We start from the raw sequence: 13,686 nt of genomic DNA on the forward strand, positions 1-13,686 counted from the left end.
ATTCCGCTCCCTCCCCAGGAGGACCTCCATGAGGTGCCTCTATGCTAGCACACTGCTGAGTTAATAAGGAAAGCATCCTGCTGGTTTTCTTCGCGTTTCTACATTTTGGGAGGAATGGGAAATTATCCCATATTCTTTACTCACAACTCATCTTTGCTCACAAGGGAATTGCAGCTCAAGGTGGAAGATTTTAGATACTCGCCATACTGCATGGAAGGTCTCCGGCTGATCTGGGCTCCCATGGGACCTGTGTGTCTCCTCTGAGCAGGGGCTGCAAGCTTCAGGCTCGGACCTCCAACAGCCCGAGGAGTTCAGAGCAAAGCACGGGCAGCAGAATCAGAGATCCTCCTCCAACCAAGCAATGAGTTTGGCTGCAAGGTTCATTTCACACGTGGCTGAGATGGTGTGGATGGTGATCAAACCCCGTTTCGTGGCTGTTCACGACACACCAACACTCGGAGGCTGCGGAGGGCAGAGGGATCCCTCCTAGCCCTTGTCCCAGGGCAGAGGTGGCCTCGCTGCGACAACATGCTGGCTGCAGCGTGGACAAGCCCTGAGCCCTCTGTGTCCTGTCCCTGCCAGACATTGGCACGGGCCATGCAGGGAGCAGCCCTGCAGCCCTGCCGAGGGAGAAACGGGCTGAAACGATCCTCCCCGGGGCTATGAGGCCGCTTTATTTCCCATTTACCCACCACAGCTGGGACCAGCCAGGCAGCCATCAGCAGAGCCCACCGACATGGAGGACGGGGCTGCCCTTATTGCCCTGCTCCTCGCTGGGTTTAAATCCTGTCTCCTGTGCAGCCAGGCTGGGTTGGGGCAGCTCCGCTCCTGGGGCTGAGACCAAGAATCTCCCCAGCGAAACACGGGGACGACAAACACCTCTTGCCTCCTCCTATGAACAGCAACACCGGCGGGACTGCAGACCCAGCCGGGGAAGGGATGCGGCCCATCACCTGTGCTGCCCTCTGGTACACGCACCGGCTGGACGTCAGGGCAATCACTTTTCTTCCCCCTTACCACAGATCCCCAGTGCCGGTCGATTATTTCAGTGCAGGTCCCTCTGAATAATACATTCATCCACAGTCCTTCCCCCACCCCATCCCCAGCAAGGCCTTCATCAGTTGAATACAGTGGCTCAGCTGCAGCACGCACAGCTGCCGTCACTGCTGCAATTCTTCTGCCTTGAGAAAAAGCATATACAATTTAATATGCTCCTGGCACAACAGCTTTTCTGTAGCAGAGGAGGCGGGTTTGTTTATGGCTATTTTGATAGGGCAGCTTTCATCCGGACACAGGTTCTGCTGCATCTCCCCACTAGCACAAGGGTGCCTTTGGTGGGCTGGTTCTCATGTTCCTCAGGAACCTCTGGCCATTGAGGTACCTTCTCCTGCCCCCTGCAAATCCAAGTTTTAAAAAGCCCTCCTTGGCTAATCTGGCATTTCTCTAAAAGCTAAATCCTGGGCTAAGAGCCAGAAATGCAAGGCAATGGGAGAGGGTGCGATGCTTTGCTGGATACGTGTCAAGGATATGAACCATCCTGCCATCTCCCATAGCATGTGCTGCTTCAGTGGGAGCGGAGCTCGTGGTGCTGCCGGTGGCCGTTAGCAGCCACTTCCAGGCTTGCCAGCCACGGGAGCAGCAACATTGTTTTCCCAGATACCTTTGGCCTCACCAAGAGCTGTCCGAACCGTGCGCGGGGGCACGACTCCTTCCTCCTGCCCGCAGGACCCGGACCGGGGCTCTTCCAACTCTGCAGGAGCCGGCGCAAAGAGATGCGGGTTCTCCTCCGGCAGCGACTCCCACAGCCATCGTTACGCAAGTCAGACTGTGAAGAGTGACGCATCTCCCCGCTCGGTGCCTCTGCGGCACGGTCAGCGCCCCGGGCAGGGCGGGGTGCGGGGGAGATGCACCTCCGGACTGGAAAGTCCCAGTCGAATAACCCGGAGTCTGCAACCGCAGCCAACTGCTTCTATCTGGTAAATTGCTTCAGCTGCCCCTGGATGAGAAGGAGAAATAATCTCTTTCATTTTTCAGCTGCTAAGTCTGTTCCCTCTCACTGCCGTAGTGGAAATAAATGGTGGGAGGGTTTAGCCAGCACCAATTCATTGCCGTGTTCGATCTGAAGTCACTGCGACTTTGTGCTTGGCCCGCAAATACAACTGAGAAAAAGAAACCGGCTAGAAATACGACTGATCATCCGATCGTCATAAACACATTGTAACGAAACAGAGTTACTCTGTGGCGCGTATAAATTCCACACATGTGGAGGAATGCAAAGCAGCTATTGTACCCCCACTCCGCAGATCCATTTCACTATTTTCCCAGTTTATCTGGAAAATACATACTGCATGGTACTGTACGTCGTATTTCACTGCTATGCACCATGATGTCTTCTAATGGAACAATCGCCATGCTTGTAGTCTAAGGGCAATACAAAAGTGCTTTCAAATAATAACAATACATTTTCTGTATAAAGAGGATAGGGAGTAGCCACTTCCCAGAAAGGCTCGATTTCCCTAGAGCCAGCAGCATGAACATCCAAAGCGCGAGTGACAGCAGGCAGTGGTGAGAAAATCCCTACCTCATCATCAGTCTATACGTCCCATCTCCACCTGCCAGTTCTTGCAAAGAGCGGAGGCTGTGAGCACCCACTGAGGGTAAGGTGCATGCACCGGCGAGTCCTGGCAGTGCGAGGCTTGCTCTGTCCCATCGGGGCTTGGGTGAGGGACACTTTTTTGGCAAATCAACTGGTTCGGCTTCGAACCGAAGCTGTGAGTGGAGAGGAGCAGCGTTCTCGCAGCCCAGCTACCAGAGATCACGCAGCAGCGCAGCATCTGCCAATTCATTCAGCACTGCTGGCCCGTGCAGCAACATGGCACGCTGCTGTTCCATGTTTGGAGACAGTTTATACTGGAACAGGAGCAGTCTTCTTGGGTAAAATGATGATGATTTTCCTCCAGGAGAGCTCACAATTTTTTTTAAAGAGAACTCTGCACACTTCAACTTGCCCAAGCACAGGAGGATGGGCCGTGAGTCGCAGCTTGCCTGGGCAGCGAAGGCTCTCTGCGGTACTTATGCAGAGAGTGACTTGAAAACAAGGATTAAAACACGGCTGGGGAGGGGCTGGAGCACTCAGAGGGGAAGAGTTACCCATGTGCTTCTGTGCTAGGAGTCAGAGTACGCCCGAGGAGACGCTGATGCTTTGCTCTCCTTTCCCAGGCAAAGTGCAGCCTCTTTTCTAAAAGCTGAATCCAGGTTTTTAGCCATTAGAAGAATCACGCTAATATTGGAGCCTGATCAAGCACCAAAAACATCCTCAGCCTTCGCAAAAATACCAGATGGCAGCAGATGCCAGCCCCTTTGGCCAGGCAGCTTTTTCAGAACAAAAGCCAGCTCGTTGTGCGAGTGCTTCATCCCCGATAAAACTCCTTTGAGCAGCAGAGAGCCACAGAGAAACCCTTGGAGGAGGAGGAGCAGCGAAGCCAGTGCATTCCCGTAACTCTGGATTTTCAAGGCTGTGCACACGCTCACATCCAACTACGTTCTCCTTCTCCAGAGGGAAGTGGGACCTACAGAAGCAACTCTGGCTGTGGAAACACTCTCACGGGTTTCTGAGCAGTCATGTGCACTTGAAGAAGGAGAAAACGAGCTCGTCAGAGTTGCCAAATCATTAGAAACAAATTAAAAAAACATGCTGGGGAATGTAAGAGTAGGTCATTTGGTCTCTGAATGGTGAGCTGGTCTTTGAAGTATCTAGTGTGAACTGCTTTTAAACCTGCGAGTGCTCACTGGGTCAACAGTGCAACAAGAAAAAATTGCCTTCCTACTCTGCCGTTGCTGTAGCACAGCAACGAGCAGCAGGCAGTGGGATCTCTGGCTCTCTTTAAGGAGATCATCACGGTTTTCTCTCTCTGCACAAGGTAATATTCTCTCCTGCTGCTGCTATGCAGAAATGTGCATGAAGAACAAACAGGATCTCTTCCATATGCAGGCCAGTGAAAGGATTTATGCAGCACTGAAGACTTCAAACTTGAATGTGATGCACGCACCTGGTGTGCAACCTTCACAACAGAGGAAACACCATGCTTTGTGCGGTGGATCCACCTCTGGAGACCACCCACCGCAAGGAAAACGAACCAGCAGCCAGCAACCAAGCTGGCGTGCGCTGGGATTACTTGGTTCTCTGCCACAGCTCTTGTTTTCCACCAACACCTGAACAGGCAGCGTGGTGTCAAGCTGGGCTTGCTGAGGATTGAGGATTCGGGGGGTTCATACGACTCCAGAACTCAGGCATCCGTTGCCACCAAGCTGTGGGAGCGTGTGAGAGAGTTTACGGTAACCTGATGCACAGACTAAAGCCTGGTCAGCCACACGGGCCTTGTAAAAAACCTGGAGGTACAGTTAGTCTCTATTAAAAAAAAAATAGTCTTTTCTTTTGTCTTGGGATTCCTGAAATGGCTGCGACACAATTAAAACCAACCGAAAAAAGAATGACAATGAGGAGTGGTGAGATGCTCTTTTCTGGGGAGTGTGGGCTGGTAATGTCCTTCTGGAAGAACCTCAGAGAGAGTGGTCACTTTAGATTACTACATAATGTGAGTAATTCTCTGGAAAGACGAGTCCTTCCCGCCTGAATCATAGCAAAGGGGGGAAAAATAACACACTCCAAAAATGGAAAGCTGGACAGCCCTCGGATGCCGGGAGCCGCCCAAGATTCCTGTCCGGGGGCCACTGCAGAGAAGCTGCCCGGAGTGAGCCCTCAAGCCCTGCATGCTGCTCGGGGCGACGGCTCCAGCACCAGAGCCAGGCTCGGACCGCAGCGTACCTGCTTGGGTGGCCACGCAGAGCTCCGGAGGGCACCGGCAGCAGCATGGCACTCACAGCGTGCTGAACACCTCTTCCTCACCTAGCGGCCATGCTCTCCGGTCCTTCAACCCACCCATTCCCCCCGATGCAGGAGATACAGGTGGTTCCTCTGGAGGCTCTGCCTTCTGTGAGAAGGTTGTCCTCAGGGTGGTTCTTCTTGGCCAGCCCACAGCACGAACACAAGCCATGGCAGCAGCACAGCACATCTCTGGTGCCAAAAATGGCTTTGTGCTTCAGTCCCAGGGCAGCTGCACCTCTGCAAACCCATGCGTGGCCAGAAGCTGAGAGGAATGACTGGGACAGATCCCCAGTGTGGGCTTTGTCTACCATACTGGGGGAAAAAGGAGCAGCACAGGTATTTGAGAAAGAACGAGACTGTTCTTCCCCAGGTCTTCCTGCCGGCTGTACAAGAGACTCAGCAGCTCTCCTGTGGGTTGCAAAGCTCTGCAGAGGGTCACCACGACCAGCGAGACAGCTCATGTACTTCACGTTCCACGTGCTCAATGCATCTGAACACCACCACGAAGGTCTGAGAGACACCTTGGACCCCTTCTTCTTTATAGAGACATATATGGTGACATTTAAACAGAAGAAATTTTTTTCTTCACGCTAATCGTCCAGAAAACCAGTTTGGTTTCCATTACTATATATAGCACTGGGATTCTTGGTCTGTTTTTTGCCCCTTTGCATCTGATTATTTTCAGTGGAGTTCAAACCTTTTATGATACGCAGACTTTGACTAGAACATGACTTCTACTCATACAGACTTCCATTATAATAAATCCACAATGGCCACATACAATGTAGAAGAATTTTATTCATACTGTAGTGCTGTCTCATCATCCACTGCAAGTATTACAATTATCTTTAAAATGCCATTGAATATCATTTTGTTCCACTTAAAGCATAGGAATCCCGGTGTTAAATGGTTACACTTCTCTTGAGATTGCTTACAACAGAACCATAATTCAAATGTATTTTCCATGAGCTGCAAAGGTTTAGAGCAAAGAATCTGTGGGGGGTGTGTGTGCTCCAGTAACTTCTAAACAGTGCAGCGAACACTGGGTGTTTCACAAGAAACGTATGGTGCGTATTAGGCAAAACACTCACAGTTTTTTACCAATACAACAGAAATGCGATAGGTAAAAGAACATACATGACTGACTGGTAACCTTTAAAAAATATTTCTTTTAAAAATTGCACAAGAGAATACAAAAACAGTGAAGCAAATCAAAAGTTTTGCAAATGCATATACATTTATCTACCTATATAATGGGGGTCTGCCTGTATAAATGTATGTGATAAAAATTGTAAGGTTGAAAAGTGTGAATGGTCATACTTAATAACACATGCGAGAAGCGTAACATAATCATAATAAATAGTAGCAACGAATATACACTGACAGGACCACCGAAAATCTGCTGAAATAAATTAAGCACCTCGAAGTGATGAGAGGAGTCCGCAGCCGAGAAGCAGCCAGCTCTGTAAAAACCACTGTGGGCAGCTACTGGGATATGGGGCCCTCTTGGCTGGAGTCGGTAGGAAAGTCCCAAGTTAGTTTTTGTTAATTCCAAAGAAGAAAGCATGTCAGTAGGAGTCATTTTAGCCATGTTCTTCACTAACAACCTAGTTTCCGAAGGGAGATTGAGGCCTTATTTCATTGCATAACCTTTGGCATGCCAAAGGTACAGAAAGTTCCGATTTCCTCGGAGGAATGTTATCATAAAGAAGAAATAAGAGCTTTGCCACAACTGAGAAGCGGGCAGTGCTATTTTGGGCAGCGGAGATACAGGCCTTTGCTGCTGGTAGCAAAGACAAGCTTTCCTTCAAGGGACAAGCTTCGCAAAGAGTAATCTAAATGCTCCCATCCTCGAGGGCTGCGCAGCCGAGGAAGGTCTGGGTCTGCAGAAAGCTCCGTTGGGGAGCGGAGCCGTGCCTAGGCAGGGCAGCACCAATGGCCAACGAGGCTGCTCGCCCCGCGAGGGACCCGGGCTCTGGGAGCTTCTGGCGAGGTCCTGGGGCTTCTGCTCTGCACTACCTGCCTTTTGGAGGAGAGGCAGTATTTTGAAGCAGGTATTCTGGCTTTCAGAAAATCCTACAAAAAATCCTAAAAATTTAGTCGTATACTAAAAGAAAGGCATTTGAATTTAATTAAGTGGACCTTATTAAAAACAAACTGTTGTTGTTGCCCCTGATGTCCACCTGGCACCATCTCTTCAGCATTTCAGGTAACATTCAGAGAAGTGGCTGAGGACACTCTGCTGCAGGTAAATTAAGCCCACTTAATTCAGCAGAGAAGTTCCCGTTGGACTTTTCAGGGATCTAATGCAATCCCTCATTTAAAAAAAGCTGAGGACGAATAACTTCAGTCCTAAAGGCTCCATCTGAACTCTTGCAAAACATTGTTCCTTGACCTCTTCACCCAGAAGACTGGAGCAGGCTGTTTGGCCTGCTTGTAGCACGGAGGAGTACGGCCCCTATAGCAAAGCCACAAACAAAACGACTCCAAAGATTTTCCCTGCCTTGCTGGAATGATCGAACCCTTCCTCCAACCTTCCCTCTTCAGCTGCGCGACTGCCGCTCACCCCGCGGGACTGCAGCGACCTCCAGCCCACCAGCTGTGAAAAGCCCGTTACACGGGACAGGCAGAGGGACATCGCGTGCTCAAAGCAGCTGGACAGAAGGTGAGTAAGACCAAGTTCAAAGACGATAAGGGAGACAGTAATTCATATGGATTTTAAATAGTTAAAACCACAGTTTTAAGCTATATGATCCAACAACAGGTAGAAAACTTGCCTGCAGGCCAAGAGCCTAATCCTCCCCAAAGCTAGTCTTACCCAAACAGTTGTCTTCCTACTCACATGATACATGAGATTTGAACTGACATCCAGTACGTGACACCAACAGAAAAAATACATATAAAATGCACACCTTTTATTTTTTTTCTTCATAAAGCTATGGAGCTGCACAGAGCAAACTGAAGTGCACGGGGTCACACAAAGGCAGCTTTCTGCAAGGAATCGTTTAGACGGTGAGCGAAATGAAACTGTTGTATCTCTGAATGTTTCTCTTCAGGATTTCGGAACAAGGACCGAGCACTCGTTCGAAGCGGGGCCGATCCAGCTTTACGCACTTCAGAGGTCCACGTGCCACCACCGTAGCAGCCCGGGGCCGATTGAGAAGCAACGCTATCTCACCTGGAAATAGGGATAAATTTGCTGTCACACACCCTGTGCCTCTTTTTCGGCGGGTGCATATTCTAACCACCATCCAGTCACTTTGGTTGTAGAACATCTCCCTTTATATACCACTTGATAGACACTTTACATAATTCTGTTGACAGTACAAATGCATTACACATGCATAATGCATGCGTGTAAAATGCCTTTGAAAACAAATGCTTTCAGACTGTTTTGCTGGTGCTGGATCTGTCTCCTGTCAGCTATGCTGGTGCAAACCAAGGAATGGTTTCAGCTTCACTGAAATCTCCCGGTATCGCTGAAAGCAGCGGCTGACCTACACATAACCCCTCATTTGTAAAAGAGTAGAACACTAAATAAGATAATAACTACTTGATACAACTCCACGTGCCTGTCTTTCTGAACCACACTTGAGCTGAATTTTCTTACCAAAATAATCTGATGGACCAAGTCTTCCAACTTCGACGTACTCCTCGTTGTCAGATCTGCGCTGCAGGACAGAAGCTGTGCCCTGGGGAGGGAAGCGCAGAAGGTCAGTTGGCTTTGCTTAAACCTGTTACGCTCTAGAAAGTATTTAGTGCTGAGTATTTCCTTTTGCATGTCATACTCCTTCAGTTCTGCCATGGGAGAGATGACAATTTCAGTCAATTCCTTATATACCAACGAAAGGAATTAAAGGATAAAAAGAATCCATCAGTATGGCAAACGATTTCCCTCTTATGAATTGTTTGGATGCAGGCAGATTCAGCTCACACAGAAGAGAAGAGCAAAAGGACCGAACTCAGTAACTCGTATTTAACTAATGCACATCACACTGTGCAAATGGATGCTTCAATATAATTTTAAAATATGTTCTGGGTGGATGCAGAACCTCAGAAGAGACGCAGAGAAGGTTTACATCATTAAGGAATAAAAAGGCAATTTTCCCAGCCACAATCTTGGGATGTGATTTTGTAAGACAGCAGCTAGAGTTTATTCCTCGCCTGGTTGTTCACTATTGCTGAAATTGTTGGGAAAGGGAGTTTCTAATGCTTGTTGCAACAAAGGGTGATTTTATTTAGTGGCTTTGCCCGCTTGTGGCCTGTAGTGATCCGGACACCTGCGAGTCAGCCACTGGAGAGATGGAATGTGGCTTGTCTCCACTACCCTTAACAACTGCTGTACTTGACACGTGCTAATACATGTCAAAACTCAGTTACAGTCTATTTAAACCTTCAAAGAGGTTTTACACGCAGAGATGTTCTAACCTGGAGGATATCTTCAATTATTGTGGCATAAAGCTTTTGTAGAGGAACAGAGAACTTATCTGCTTTTCTGGAAAAAAAATACAGTAACATGAAATTATCTTCTCACTCGAAACCAAAAGCATAGGGAAAAGCAAAATGTTAACGTATTTTAACTGAAATTAAAAAGATTTTTAAATAGACTGGAGAGCCATTTTTTGACAGTGCTGTTGGAGAGCATCGATGTTTCGATGTTCAGATTTTCAGCTTGGAAAGCCAGGCGTGAGGGCTGGTCCTGCCCCAGCCAGGACAGGGATGGGAGGAGATGCAGTAATGTGGACCGTGCTCGGTAGACTGATGCCAGTTACTGGAAAATGTCAGAGCCCTCACCCCGCAGTTTAACACCCGCACCCTGCGTTGCTTGGCTTGTGGGTGCTGTCGGTGCCTGTAGCCAGCTGCAGGACCACCCCAGCTTGGGGCATAAACCTCCCTCCAGCGCAGAGTATTCAGTGCAGATTCGCTGGTTGCACCCATCCTGCAGCTTCCTTGCACCGAAAGAAATCTGTGGGCCTCAGGGTATGGTGGGGGGGCTTGAGGAGACGCTGAGCACCCTGAGAAACCTTGGCTTCAATGCAGTTAAAGGCACTCAGCACTCTGCAGAACCGGCCCTTCAGCTTTGCACTGTGTTTAAATACACCCTGCAGGATCCTGGACATCATCACTGAATTGCAAATCTGAAGAGCAATGTAAGGCTGCTTCAGGTCTGGCTTTCCTTTTTCTAGGACCTGAGGGGCCCAGGAATAACCAAGAGTGGTAGTGTATCCATTATTATGTAGAAAATTATCATAATTTGCTTTCTTCTGAACAAGCACTACTAAGCTGCTGTAATACTGTTGTATTGCATCATATCCTATTTCATAACAGGGTTATTTTTAAGCCCATATACTTTACAAATCGCTGGGCCACACTCTAGGTTAACTTATAATGTAACCCTTATGTGCTGTATAAACGAAGAGGTAAATCTTATTTCAGGAAGAAACAAAAATCAAATAATGTGCAAGTATTGTTTGATACATGCTAAGCATCTGATGATTTTTGCATGGACTTCGATGTCTATCAAATTAATCTGGCACATTAAAAGCTACAGTTTCCTCATTTTGCCCATTTGCAGTAACGTGTGCTTAATGTAAATCACTAAATACCTGACTGTCAACACGTTACATTGGTCACGACAATTTACCGTTCCCCCCATCAGCTACATGCCATATCAGTACTGCAAAAATACTGAATGACCACCAGGCCTGTAACTCCAGTTCAGTCTGAAAACAATCACAAAACTCTTCTCGGCTTCAGTGTTTTCACTCTTAATACGCCAGGCAGCTGATGGCAGAAGGTGCAGAACCATGTGTTTGGCGCAACGTGCATGAGGAAGGGCACCTGAACTGGGCAGCGTTGTTCAAAAACAAGCCAGACACACAAGGGAAGGGCGATTTTGGTCTTTTGTGGGGTTTGTTTGGGGTTTTATCTACCATTAAAACATGCCATACACATAAAACTGTCCACAGCAAGTGTAAGGCTATCCCCAGAAGGAACTGAAAGGACTGGATATAAGAAAGTGATTCGGTGCCTGTCAAGTTTCCAGCAAGAATTCCTTATCCTTGATATAACTAAACTGTTCCGCCAAAGCTGCTGTTTTCCAAGATCTTCCAGTAAATCTGCAAGGGCATGAAAATGCAAAGACAGTGTAATGAGTTTTGTTATTCACACTTACTGCAAGTTTTCAGAACAGACACACATTCATAAGCAGCATTCTCAGAAATACCCCATACAGGGAGTAAGGCATCTATCAGCCTCTCTCGTGCCAAACTGCAGATCAGGTGCAGCTCGCTAAATTGATGCTGTTCTTTTTGCCTCTGCAATGTAGACGGATTCAGCTTCAGAACCGCTTCCAGCCCCTGTCCTCCTCTCCGTCCCCATCTGGAGCCTGGCAAAAACCTAACCCCTCGACCCAAATAGCTGTCTGCAATCCATGTCTCCAGTTTCTTTCCCAAAACTTTTATTACAGATGTTTTATTACACAAAACAAAAAAAAATCCCCAAAGTAATCACATTGACTGCCCAGGTCAAACGAAGCAAGGACTCAGTTCCCCACTGCCCACCTGGAGCATGTTGCCAGAAAGGTAATCACAACAGCAAGCAATATTGCTTTCATCTCCCCAAGTGTCAGCTTTTATTGCAGCTAATATTTTTTTGACAGGGTCCATATGACACAGGACTCCAATAAGTCAGTCTTCTGAAGCAATTTCTTCCACTGTTCCACTACAGTCGGCCTTTTTAATCCAAGAAACACCATGATATCTGTTGGAGGAGGACAGATGTGTCTGGCGTCCACAATAAACACTTGGCTTGGCAGGACGAAGCAATGCATATTCCAGATACATATTTTTCCACTCTTGTTTTAACAGTCACATAGGCTTTTCCCGTTGTTCAGTGAGAACAGGTCTATCATGGAGCAAAAGAAGTTTCCTGAAACCCTGACAGCGAGCACCCAGATGTAAGATCTGATTACGCTGTTCGGCCTCTTGTTGCACAAGTCACCAGCTCCACAAGTACATCCTGGAGCATTGTCAGAGTGACCTTCACGGGAAGACTGTCCACACCATGAAACAAAGAAGATGTATTTATAATTATCGATCTGTATCACCTTCACTCTGCGTCTCTTATCTCTGGAAACAACGCTATTCTGACTGTATTAGAGGAAGAGTCCAATTGTAAACGACCAGTGTAACCAGGGCAAAAATAATACCGAATAAAATAAAATTATGCAGAATAAAATACTACAGAAACAATCCCTTATTATCCATATACTTAATGAAGTAGTCATGCTAAATTAATTCGGTGCTGACTCCCACCCTTGTTCCAATCACAGGTTTCATGGCTGTATTTCATTTTACTTTACTTGTCAAATCTTTCCGATGCAGTTTTTGAGCTTTCTATCCTTCTTATGCTTTAGCAAACCCTACCTCTTATAAATGATACGACTGAATAAATCTCCTGAGCCCTGTCCTGGGAGCTACGGGCATTATCTAGCACAGATTCAAGGGGCTTGTCAGTCTCCCCCCAAAAAGCATGTGGTCTCAGTGGGAAAGATTTCCCCATAAGTGGCACACAAAACTTGGCAAGATCAGTCTCTGAAATAAACTGCGCGATCCTAGATTTGCAGGATCATAGTCTTGTACACCAACAGCCATTTCGGCTTCCCACACCACAGAGCGAAACCCACAGAGCACAGGCTGAAAGACTGTCAAGAAGTTTGACACCATTTAATAAATCATGACTTTGTGATGGTATTAAACAGAAAGCAGACAGGCACGTCTTTCTGCTAGCAGACACCTGGGAGTGAAATGATGATCGTTGGTGAATCCAGGAATATTCCCTTTCAGTCACTGGGGAGTGCCTGTATTCCCAGGAACCGATATCATTAACCTTCTCTCCTCTCCTCCACATAAGTACGGGCATCTTATTGCAAAAACAACAGGAGCAGCAGTTCCATAAGCAATGTGCCATCACCACCTCTCTGCCATCCTAGCCCCACACACCTGCACACTCCCTCTAACACTGCTCTGTCACAGTGCTGAGAGTGGTTATTCACGTTTTTCAAATGCATCAGCGGTTTGTTTTGTAAAAATTTATGGCTTAGATATGGCACCATAATTTAAGATATAAAAAATAAATTAAGGTTTATAATCCATGAACTCCCATCCTCTCCAAAGTAATGAGGTTTTGATAAATGTTTCACTTGTAAACGATTGGACCGTGCAGATGAGTGAGACATGCTGCAGCGTAAAGACAGTGACCCATGATTCCCAGGCCTTATCCTGCCTGTACTTCTAAGCACAAAATGATTCAGGAGCCCTATTTTTATATTTAAATATGAATCTTATAGCAAGCAGCTAGCCTAAGTACCCTGGCTACACAAGGCAAGTGTTCACAATGCTAAAAACGGAAATCCTGTATTTTTTCCTGTATTCCAGCTCAGTGGTTCCCAGGCAGCACAAGGCAAAATGCGGTGGGTGGCGATGTGTCCATGTCACCCGGCTGTGCAGTATGGCCCTTCACTGGGGGCAGTGGCAGGAAGGGAAATTCAGCACTGTTTTAAAAAATTCTTGGTTTAAAAGTCAATCTTGTTGATTTTTTTTGGTTTTGCTGGGCTAACCTCCCATTTTAAAGATACAGCAATCAGTAAAAAATATAGTGAGGCTCCATCTATGATAAAGGACACGTTTATCAATTGAAGAATTTTATTCCACCATGACTGTATGCAAAGTCAATGTCTATGTCCCTTTGATACATAAGTATACAGACTAAATTTTACTTTTTAAAGAAAAGAATTCTAA

General features: G+C 47.1%; 1 protein-coding gene across 3 annotated transcripts in view; it reads right to left on the reverse strand.

Annotated features, from left to right (window-relative positions):
- Nucleotides 1-7,348: 7,348 nt before the first annotated feature.
- Nucleotides 7,349-13,686, reverse strand: part of PRKAR1B (protein kinase cAMP-dependent type I regulatory subunit beta) — a 104,074-nt gene continuing 97,736 nt past the window's right edge. For all 3 annotated transcript variants that reach the window (XM_075437047.1, XM_075437046.1, XM_075437045.1), the window contains exons 10-11: nucleotides 8,496-8,577; nucleotides 7,349-8,063 (exon numbers count right to left, since the gene is read on the reverse strand). In XM_075437047.1, coding sequence (XP_075293162.1) covers nucleotides 7,891-8,063; nucleotides 8,496-8,577 — 255 coding nt within the window. In that variant the 3' untranslated portion in view covers nucleotides 7,349-7,890. The remainder of the gene's footprint in view (nucleotides 8,064-8,495; nucleotides 8,578-13,686) is intronic.

The sequence above is a fragment of the Opisthocomus hoazin genome, chromosome 15, assembly GCF_030867145.1.
Source record: "Opisthocomus hoazin isolate bOpiHoa1 chromosome 15, bOpiHoa1.hap1, whole genome shotgun sequence".
NCBI lineage: Eukaryota > Metazoa > Chordata > Aves > Opisthocomiformes > Opisthocomidae > Opisthocomus > Opisthocomus hoazin.